This window comes from Nelusetta ayraudi, unplaced genomic scaffold, assembly GCF_046127955.1.
Source record: "Nelusetta ayraudi isolate G7.1 ecotype Tasmania unplaced genomic scaffold, CSIRO-AGI_Nayr_v1 ptg000052l, whole genome shotgun sequence".
In the NCBI taxonomy this organism is placed as follows: Eukaryota; Metazoa; Chordata; class Actinopteri; order Tetraodontiformes; family Monacanthidae; genus Nelusetta; species Nelusetta ayraudi.
The window spans coordinates 2814350-2825000 of record NW_027466102.1 but is presented as its reverse complement, the minus strand read 5'-3'; the positions used below and the strand labels follow the sequence as shown (position 1 = coordinate 2825000).

Here is a 10651-nt window from a genome sequence, read left to right as displayed (position 1 = left end):
TCCAGCCAATACTTTGAAATTCTGACTCTGGCGGAGAGCGGAACACAACACAAATAAGTAAAAAAAACTCAGAGCAGGATCATGACAAACCCACCTGGGTCGATATCTATCCCTTCTTCTGCTGTCAAAGGTGCGCTGTCACTGGCTGTAGAATACTTCTGCCGCAGGCTGAACGCAAGCTCCTGGAAGTCATCTAGTATTTCTGTCTCCACATCCGAGCTACTTAGGCCAGGCAGCTGCTCATCATTGTGCTTTGCACCCTTGCTGTCGAGCATCTTCTCGATCTCGTCCAGGATCGTGTTCTCCGAAGCTTCCAGGATTCTCTCCAGCGCGCTCTCGATGTCTTGCGCGGCACCTGTGTGCGAGTGACGGGTTGCCTGCAATTCTATTTCCAGGTCGGAGAACATGGCTTCCACTTTGAAGAGATTCTTGAGACCCAGAAGCTTCTGGACCTGCTCCATTTGCTTTTCAGTAAAGTGATCTCGCAGCAGAGTCAGCCTCAACACGCTGTCGCTGTACAAAGGCACCAGTGGGGACACGGTGGGTGATGCCGTTTCTGTCCCAGGTTCCTCAGGGTCAGTGTCGTTTGATTGTGTAAGAGGAAGTGCATTTTCATCTTCCAGGAGTTCTTCTTTCCCCTCTTGCTCAATATGTGCATCTTTTTCACCTTCTGGCTTCTCTTGAACAAGCTCCATGTAAGTCACTGGTTTCTCTTTTGAGAACTCTGCTTTACTTGTGTTGCTCTCAAAATCTGCGACAGAGCCGTGCACTTGATCAGGTATATTTTCCATGACAATTTCCTCATCTTGAACTTTCAAATTGTCTAAATGCATCTTTTCAGTGGACTGCTCCGTATGAGCTTCAGAACTGGCTAATTCTCGATTGTTCACCATTTGGTCCTCTGCCAAATCACTATCTAAGTCCTCCCTGTTCTTCATTGTAGCCCCACCATCTTGTATTGCTACTCTGTCAATACTGGGATCAAAATCTATGGGCCCCTCTTCATGCTGCACAGGTTCCTCTGCTTCCCTCAAATCTGTCTGCTCAGTCAGTGGAACAGCGGAAGAATCGAGATCAGATGGTGGAGGGACTGAACTCGTACTGGTTTCTGTTGGCTTCACATTTTCTTCCATAGCTTCCTCGTCTACAATCACTTCTTTATCCCTCCCATCAGCGCCATCAAAAGAGAGCGTCTCAGACTCGATGTATGCTTCTTTGTCATCTTGTGGCACAGACTTGAAAAGCGGCTGTTGAATAACAGGCTCTGTGTGCGCTGGCTCTTCTTCCAGTTTTGTCGGTGCTGGATCGGAAACTTCTTCTTCAGCACCATAAGACCTTTTTTGTTTTTTCGAAGCCGCGTGTTCTTCCTCATCGTCGTCCTCGTCATCCTCTTCCGAACCAATGTCTGACGCTGTCCTCTCTCCCCCTGTGACAACAGAGAAGACTGCATCTCCCAGAGATGTCCACATGTTCTTTTCTTTTTCACCCTCTTGCTGATCGTCACTTGTAACTGGGAGACTTTCATCCTTGGCAAGTTTGTCCAACGCTGCTTCCTCGGCGAAAGTAAGCAATGGGGTTCCCACGACACTGTCATCTTCAACCTCAGAGGGATCCTCCAAAGATTCGCTTTCCTCCTCTTCGTACGGGGTCACACTCTTGGTGATTTCATCGTCAGTGACGACAGCATCGAAGGTTGTACCAAGAGTAGTCTTTAAATCACGGATTTGTGCACGTTTCGAACTAGAGGCTGACACCTCTTCTGCAACGTCCGTTTTGTTATCTGAGATGACCATTTCATTTACAAAAATATCCAATTCATTTTCTGGTTCCATTTCAGATGCAACATTCATGTCGGCTAAGGTTTCTTTTGTCAGCCCTTCAGGTATATCTTTGGTTTCGTTCCCCTCTGATATAACACTGTTATGAGCAGACTCTACACTATTTGTCTGCGCATCCTTTGTCTCTTCCCCAGGTCTTTTGTTTACATCAGATATAACAACTGATTTGTGTTCTATTTCATGAGTAGATGGAGATGCAAGCTCCGCATCAAGATGACTTTGTTTCGTAGAGGCACTTTGGTTCTCTGAGACATCGTCCTCAAAGTTGTTGAGCTGCTCAGACTGTGTTTCACTGTCGGTTGCCTCATCTGTTGATGGCAGTGTTTCCTCAATTTCCTCACTTTCAGCAGATGTCGCCTCATTTTCACCGTCTTTCACTTCTGGTGAAGAGGCTAACAGTGAGTCTAAATCATAACTTTCAAAACCACTGAATCCAGTGTCAAAACAGACAAAATCGGTTTCCTAAAAGAAAGACAACAAATTCAAAATTAAAAGGAGAAAAGAACAAGTGCAACAGCCTGAATTGCATTTCATTGCATATTTTACCTCAGCTGGAAGTTCATGTTCATGCTCTGTGTAACGGTGATTAATTGCAATTAGGTCCTTTGGGAAATAGCCAAAGTTATTTCCAACCTTTATTAGAATAGAAAAGAAAAGGTTACGAATTATAAAGTTTTTGTGTCAAGTCAAGTATCAACCCCAATGAATACTACAATATTAAGTATGACTTACACTTCCAGCCCACATGTCCGCTCTTCTGCCGGATAATTTGTAGTATACATATACAGTGTCCGACTTCTTGAAAGACAGAAACCGGCAGTCTGGTCCTGAAAAATCTTCTACAGCTTTCCCCCGACACAAGAGCACTGTAGAAACAAAGACATTAAATGTCACTTTAACAAGAAGGGGTCCACTTAAATATATCTTGTTTTCATTCTGATTTATCTGCATGTACAACATACACAGCAATCTTAGCTGCATTACTAAACTCACAACATAAACTGATCTTATGTTTTGTTAAAACGCCAATAAATCTCTTTAATGCCATCTCTTTTATTCATCATGTTAATAATTTTTTATTGGTAACTGTTACAACACTGTTGTAACTGTGCACCGTTTCAACACCAGCAACCCCCTCGGGCTTGATGTGCGTTTGCTTCAATTTAGCAATGCAAATTGAAAGGTAAATGAAAGCTCACAGAATAACAATAGACCGTGGATTATCATGAGCCCTCTCCTTTAAGACGTGTTCAGACTGCCAGCCAAAATCTGATTTTTAGCCCATCCAGATTGAGCTGAGAGGATGAAATTCATTGACTCATCAGTCTGTGTGGAGATAGCTCTGTTCAAGCGAAGCTCGAGGACATGTATCCCAATAAGTCGATTTTTAAAAAAATATATATTATTATTATTGTTATCATTATTATTATTTTTGCCGCTGTCGCAATTATATGACGTCACACACTACACGACGCCTCCGCTCCGACTTCGTTGCTACAGCAACCTGTCAAATCGGTCAATAATGTGGCCCAGTCTGAGCAGAGCCGGAGCCCATTGGACACCTTCTAAAACAGTGTGCACAGTCAGCCCTAAAAAAAAAAATCGGATTTGAGAAGGGATCTGATTTGAATCAGATTCTTCTGTAGTCTGAACGCAGCCCAAGTTGTCTTACCTAGAATGTACATTGTCAGAAAGAATGTCAGACTCGTACGTTTGCGACAGGGTGACAAATAACCGCTAAAGCTCATAATACGTAGCTAGCAGTCACTTTGTGAGCTAATGTTAATTATTGTTTACTGGGGAAATCGTAACTAGTAGAGCCTTTACACCAGCCGGCCGGGTAGCAAATTAGCACCTAGCATCAACAGCTAGCTCCCACTGTTCACAGCAGGCCGCAGGGGTCTAGGTATCCTGCTAACTGCTTCTGAGTCAATAACCTTCCTGGGCTATTGCCTCTTAATAATTTTGACTTCTGAGTGACTTAAGGGCAGCCCGCAGCTAAACAGCATCAGGTCAAAAATCAGGAAGATGCCGAGGTCGTGAAATATCGATTGGCAACAGGTCCAGAGATAAGACGCAGTTTATGGCTAGCTGTAGTATCAGGGTGATGGGAAGATGCATTCTGGAGTCGATTTAACAAGAAAACAGCTAAACTTACTGCTGCATTCCTCGTCGGCGCATCTTTTAAAGTCGGAGAAGCGTTTTTCCAATGCTGCGGTTGAGATAAAATTAAATAAAAGCAATAAAAAACCTTGCCGATAAAAGTATTTTGCTGCCATGCTGGCAGATCTGTTGGCTGGCTTGGATTTCAGCTCGAGTGCGAGCTGAGCTGCAGCAGGACATAGGGAGCCGACACGTCAGCACATTAGATCCGGCTTGGTGGAAGCAAGGATATGTTTTCACAGGATGTAAGATATGCATCCTTAATGTGAGAGGGGGAAATAATGCCGGAATGGATACCGCGTCAGTAGAGAAGCAGCAGAAGTAGAGAAGAAAGTTTTTTTTTTTTTTAATTTATTAATTTATTTATTTATTCAATTATTTATTTATTTTCTTTTGGTAGAACTGCATTCCAAATGCAAACTGCATGTCTTCTTACGGGATTCGAATATTCACATAGAATTTTGAACTGATGCCGCGTCAATAATTCTTCAACACACTGTGCCGATTTGTTTGTTTCTTTGTTTGAGTGAAACACATTTTTAAATCAAGTAAAGAAAAACAAAAACAAAACTGTCCTCTCTAAATGATGGTGGATGTTTTTGCTGTTTGCCACGTAAAACATTTCCCCAAACAAGCCTTGGGGAAATAGTTTATTAATAATGTAATTAATAGCAATCTCAACGAAGCTTTGGAAACAATGAACAAATGTATAATGTGTGTGTGTGTGTGTGTGTGTGTGTATATATATATATATATATATATATATATATATATATGTATATATATATATATATATATATATATATATATATATATATATATATATATATATATATATATATATATATAAACTACGCGACATAGATTTTATGATAGATAGGAGAAGAGCAAAAAAGCAAAAAAAAAAAAACTATCTCAACAATAGCTTATCTTACAATTCAAATCTTTCACACGTAGTATATTCTACTATATTAAAAAAAAAACCTCTGTTCAAACTGATCAAACTGTTCAAAACAATACTGAAAAAATAAATGTTACATATATATACACATATATACGTATATATATATATATATGTATACGTATACATATATATATACGTATATATATATATATATATATATATATATATATATATATATATATATATATATATATATATATATATACGTATATATATATGTATATATATATATATATATATATATATATATATATATATATATATATATATATATATATATATATATATATATATATATATATATATATATAAAAGCGACAGTTTTTTTTTAAAGCATGATGAAGCCTTATATGACTGATAGGAGAAGAAGAGAAAGGAAGAAGAAAAAGCCCTTTGACCCGCCCCCTCTGACTTCTGCAACCAATAAGCGTGACAGTGTTTCGTCCACTTCCGCATTCGCGCGCGCAACATAACAGACGGCATGGTTTCCGTATTCGAATAGAAAAGCCTGTCACCTGTGATCTTTAACATCGCGGCTCAATGTTAGCAAAGTCGATAGTTTAACGTCAGCCAACATTATTTCGTATAAGAATACACAAGCAGGTAGGAGCGAACCTGAGTCTGCTATCGATGTCCAGGAAACTCCTCTGCTGAACCATTTGTTTTTTCAATGTTTTGCACTAGAGTTTATTTTCTTCTTGGAGTGTGATACGATATTAAAAATAGATCACATGCTCGTTTGTTTCTTACTTTGAAGGTAGGAATAATTCCCATACAGTTTCTGATAAGGTTGTCCTGAATTGCTTCCATCCACGATTTTGCCAAATATGAATGACTCGGAGAGAGAATCAGACTCAGCGTCTTTGCACGACAACGATCCATCGGATGACGACACCACGAAACGAACTAAAAGACCCCCTCTGCCCTTGGCTGATCTTATGCTTAAAGGTAAACTCCGATTCTGTCTTGTTTGCGATATGGAGAATATTTTGACGATAAATGTCTGGTTAACTGTTAGTAAGTCCTTTTTTCTTTCTTTTTTTTTTTTGTTCAGCAGTTAATTTGGGAAGTAAGCGCCACTTTTAACATTTATTTATTAATTTATTAAATCTAGATCTCAAAGGAACGACTGGTTAATTATCCTGAGGACTTTCCAGAACACAAATGATGCAATTTAAAGTTAATTTGCGGGTTAAGATACAAAACACTATTGTGAGCAAACGTTTCTTTTTAGTGAGACACAAAAACTAGCGTTGTTCAAGACCTTTTAAGTTGTGTTGTTCACTACCAATGCAGTCTTATCGTCTAAATATTATTGTTGTTTATTTTCAGAGACATCCTCGGAAAGTGGGTTTCATCAGTCTTCCAGAATCTGTTTGGAGCAGATCAGAGAGGCCCTGCTGCATCACAGATGGCAAGAAGCAGCAGAGTACATGGTCTCTTACCCGCAGATCATAGAGGAGACAAGCCACGAGTCACCTCAACAGTACAAACAGGTAGGTGTTTGTGATGAGAAGCCACTGATTGGACTATGTCATTTTTCTACATGCAAACAAAAGAACGTGCTGTAAAGAGCTGGGTGAATAAGATGACAGCATTTCCTCCTCTAACTCAGTCCTGACACTGTTTGCAAATTTTCACCCCAGCAAATTTGGAGAATGGCTACAGAGATCCTTCACCATCACCCGAACTCTAAGATGGAAGACTACTGCAACATCTATGAGCTGATGAAACACTCTGGAGTAAAGGATTACCTAATGGTGAGTTTGCATGCTGGTGCACTTGACTGCGCTGGGAGGCTTCACTCTGCTGACACTGACCTGACGCTTGTTCTTGTTGGTTCCTCTAGATCAGTCTGGAACATTCCTTTCACCTCCTGCTTCATGGCCACATGATGGATGCAAAGCGTCAGCTGTCTATTATTGAGAGCTGGAGGTACGGGAACACGTCAGCTGCTCAGGAACAGGGAAGAAAACTCACTCAGGCCTACAGGAGTTTATTGGATTATATCATCTGGTGTGACAAAAAGTGCTCCCTCTCCAACAAGGGTGAGATGATGTGTGCATCAGCATCCTTTGCATTTACTTGTGTCCAGCATACAGATTGTCTGATGTCACAGTGCCATCTACTGGTCAAAGATAAAAACAACCTTAAACAAAAGTAAAATTTGGAGCGGGTCTGTTTTTTGTAGCTGAGGCAAAAGTCTATTTGCCTTTTTTTTTTTTTTTTTTTTTTAAATATATATGTATATATATATATATATATATATATACGTATATATATATATATATATATATATATATATATATATATATATATATATATATATATATATATATATATATGTACACATATATATATATATAGTTTCCATTTTTCCTTTTTAAAGACAAGGGTTTTTTTTTTTTTTACCTTGACATGTTTCGGCGGAACATCCGTCTTCCTCAGAAGTGTCATGCTCTGCTGGTTTCAGTTCAGATGTAAACGAATCCTTCTCTTTCCAGGTGATAGCGTTTCAAATGGAAGCAAAGAAATGGAGAGCTACTTCAGACAGGCATCTGTCAGTCTAAATGACATTTTAAAACATCCAGGTGTCTGGGATCCCTTCATATTGAGTTATGTTGAGGTGGGAGTTTACATATTCACATTTGGAAATTTATACATATTGTCAGACAGTGGTGGAGTTTATTCAAACTGTATGTATGTTGTCTTTATCCTGCAATGTAGTCTAGTAAATCATCAGTTAATGTTGACTGAATTTTATTTTTTATTCTTTTTTTAATTATTCTTTAAGATCTTTCTTTACATTAAAAGTTTTAGGTTTGGTGTATAATATAAAAATTAAAAAGGCTCACTGCTTTTTTTTTTAATTTTATTGTTGACATTTCTAGTTAAATGACTTGCTTACATTTCAGCCCCACCTTCAATGTATTATTTTTTTTCCTGTTAATTTACTCCTAACAGATGCAGGAGTTCTATGATAATCATGAGGATGCTTTAAGAGTCTTGACCAGCTATGCTTCTGACAGCTCTTTCCCACCCAATCCCAACGCGCACGTGTATTTGTACCAGTATCTAAAGCGCAGTGACACTTCAGACAGGAATCTGATGAAAGTGCTGAAGGTATACATGTATATTTTAATCCTTAGAAGTCCGTCTCTAAACACTGTCAAGTTATTTCTTTTCCTCCCCCCATGTTATTCAAACCTAAAACTTCTCTCTTTTTTTAGAATCTCCATGCCTTAGTCCCAAGCCATGAGTTGATGTTGGACTATTGCTATCTTCTGCTTCAATCTGGTAAAAAAAAAAAAAAAAATGCATTTGTTCTAAAGTGTTTCCTGATCTTTAGCTGACTTGTATTTCAGATATAATCACATTTTAAACATTTTAAAGAAAATATTCATCCATCCATCCATCTTATCCGGAGCCGGTTCGCAGTGGCTATGGTCCCAGCACAGACACCCAGACTTCCCTGGCCCCAGCCACCTCCTACAACTCATCCAGTGGAACCGTAAGGCGTTACCAGTTCCCAGGCCAGCTGAGAGATCCCTCCAGTGTGTCCTAGGTTTTCCTCAGGGTCTCCTTCCTGTGGGACTTTCCCCTGAACACCTCACCAGGGATGAGGAAACATCCGAAACCTTTGAAACATCTGAAACAGATGCCGTAGCCACCTCAGCTGGCCCTCTCGATGTGGAGGAGCATCGACTGTACTACAAACTCCTCCCCGGTGACCAACCAAGCTCCTCACCCTGTCCCTAAATGTGCGCCCAGCCACTCTATGGAGGAAACTCCTTGCAGCCGCTTGTGTCCGCAATCTCGTTCTTTCGGTCATTACCCAAATGTCATGACCATGGGTGAGGGTAGGAACGTAGATCGACCGGTAAATCGAGAGCTTCGCTTTTTTGTTTAGCTTTTTTTCCCCACCACGACAGACCATGCAGACGCTGCACCAATCCACCTGTCGACCTCACGCTCCATCTTTCCCACACTCGTGAACAACAGAAGTGACAACGAAAACAACAAAAATACTCATTGTAATATTTACTTCATGACCAAACACTTGCAGGACGCTAGAGATATTTGTATTTTTTATTGCATACTTTCTTGTGGTTGGTTAATTTTTCTAAATTGCAATATATTCTGCTTCAGATTTTTTTTTTTTTTTTTTTTTAATTACTGATGTTTTTTTCCCCCCAGAGAAACAAAATAACCTCCACAAAGCATTAGGAATTGCCTTGGAAATGCTGGATTTTGCCTGCTGGAGGAGAAATCTTGATGCTTGGAAGTGCTTAAGAGCCATCATTGATAACTTGCAGTCACAGTACGTGCCAGCGCTCACAGAATTGGAAGTTTTGTGTTTGATTCCTTGATTGAAGAGACTGATGGAAAAGCCCTTGGTTTCGTTTTTGTACTCATTCATGCTGTGTTTTCCATGTGTAATCAGACACAACTGGAAAGAAGTTGTCTCTGGACGGATGGCTGAAAGGAAAGATTGGTGGCCTGTACTTCACTTCACAGGCTTCCATGCCAATAAAGACCTTGAGGAGAAACCAGAGCTCATGAAAGTGAAGGCATCACTGGCAAAGATCCTTTGTCCAGGTATGCTGGTTTGCGCAAGTGACCAGTCAATCCCCAATTCTTCAATATTTTAATTACAGTGTGTGATTGTAGTGTGAATAATATTTTATGAATTTCTACTTTTATAACCTGAGTTTAGTAACATAATTAGTAGCGTACAGATTTAGTTATTAGCTCTAAATAAATGCTAATATTTAATAGAAGACTTTAAAATAAATGTCCATTACTATAAAACGAAACTAGAATTCATTCATCGTCATTCTTTTCACAGATCTTAAGCTCAAGTACTTAGCTCGACTTCCAACTGGCATCACGACAACTTGAGAGAACCTAGAGACCCTTTCAAGTATCTTCATGTTTCACAGAGAAGACAAAGAATACAGCTGGAATTCTCTGTCTGGGAGCAACTGCAGAAGTTGAAGCAACATACAGACTTTTCAAAACGTTGGCAAAGTGGTTTCCCATGTAAACCTTACTGTTGCTAATTTATACACAGGTACCGCTGTACTTCTAGTGTGCATCACTGGACGCACACACACGTTGTTGTCCACTAGGTGTAGCTGTTGTTCTCTATGTAGGGAACCGTCCCATTATTTGAATGAATTTCTCTTGAGCATTGAATTCGAATGCAGTGTCCTGGTTTTTGGAAGGGATTTCATTGGATGTCACCCTGCCCTCATTTGACCTTTCACCACCACTTTCACCACAGGTTGAGATTGTGTTGTGTGTCACGATGACGGAATGATCAACACATAGATCTGTCCATCATCGTGACACTGCTCCTAATGTGGCATGTGCCTTTTCAATAGCCGCTTGTTTGTTTTTCACCAGTTTAATAAACACTATTCATATAATGAATGTTGGCCTCTATATGCTTTGATTGCTCTGCCATGAAGGACACCCAGAACTCTTGCATCCAAGACACACATCAGTTTAATAAGTAAAAGTGATGCTAAAGATTCTGTTTCAGCTCGCCACAATAGCAGCCATGAAACAATTCACTCAGCCGTACTCTCTCTCTCTCTCTCTCTCTCTCACTCTCTCTCGCTCTCTCTCTCTCTCTCACACACACACACACACACACCCTTTCTCTCTGCGTGCGTGTGTG

At 39.8% G+C, this 10651-nt stretch overlaps 2 protein-coding genes across 8 annotated transcripts in view; one reads left to right on the top strand and one right to left on the bottom strand.

Annotated features, from left to right (window-relative positions):
- mia3 (MIA SH3 domain ER export factor 3) overlaps positions 1-4182 on the bottom strand; it is a 19007-nt gene extending 14825 nt beyond the window's left edge. For 5 of the 7 annotated variants that reach the window (XM_076037771.1, XM_076037774.1, XM_076037775.1 and 2 more), the window contains exons 1-4: positions 3997-4182; positions 2571-2704; positions 2385-2471; positions 95-2300 (exon numbers count right to left, since the gene is read on the bottom strand). In XM_076037771.1, coding sequence (XP_075893886.1) covers positions 95-2300; positions 2385-2471; positions 2571-2704; positions 3997-4117 — 2548 coding nt within the window. In that variant the 5' untranslated portion in view covers positions 4118-4182. The remainder of the gene's footprint in view (positions 1-94; positions 2301-2384; positions 2472-2570; positions 2705-3996) is intronic. The other 2 variants (XM_076037773.1, XM_076037776.1) reach the window with 2 other exon arrangements.
- A 1296-nt stretch (positions 4183-5478) lies between these two features.
- Positions 5479-10401, top strand: taf1a (TATA box binding protein (TBP)-associated factor, RNA polymerase I, A). The gene is made up of 11 exons (XM_076037684.1): positions 5479-5568; positions 5755-5913; positions 6298-6461; positions 6612-6725; positions 6815-7013; positions 7470-7591; positions 7930-8088; positions 8196-8262; positions 9163-9286; positions 9410-9564; positions 9815-10401. Exons 2-11 carry the CDS (start codon positions 5793-5795, stop codon positions 9865-9867), a joined length of 1278 nt encoding a protein of 425 aa, XP_075893799.1. The 5' UTR covers positions 5479-5568; positions 5755-5792; the 3' UTR covers positions 9868-10401.
- Positions 10402-10651: the final 250 nt, after the last annotated feature.

Coding starts and splice junctions, on each gene's coding strand:
- taf1a (XM_076037684.1), top strand. CDS start 5,793: ATGAATGACTCGGAGAGAGAATCAGACTCAGCGTCTTTGCACGACAAC. Junction 6,462..6,611: donor CACCTCAACAGTACAAACAG/GTAGGTGTTTGT, acceptor TTTTCACCCCAG/CAAATTTGGAGAATGGCTAC. Junction 9,287..9,409: donor ATTGATAACTTGCAGTCACA/GTACGTGCCAGC, acceptor ATGTGTAATCAG/ACACAACTGGAAAGAAGTTG.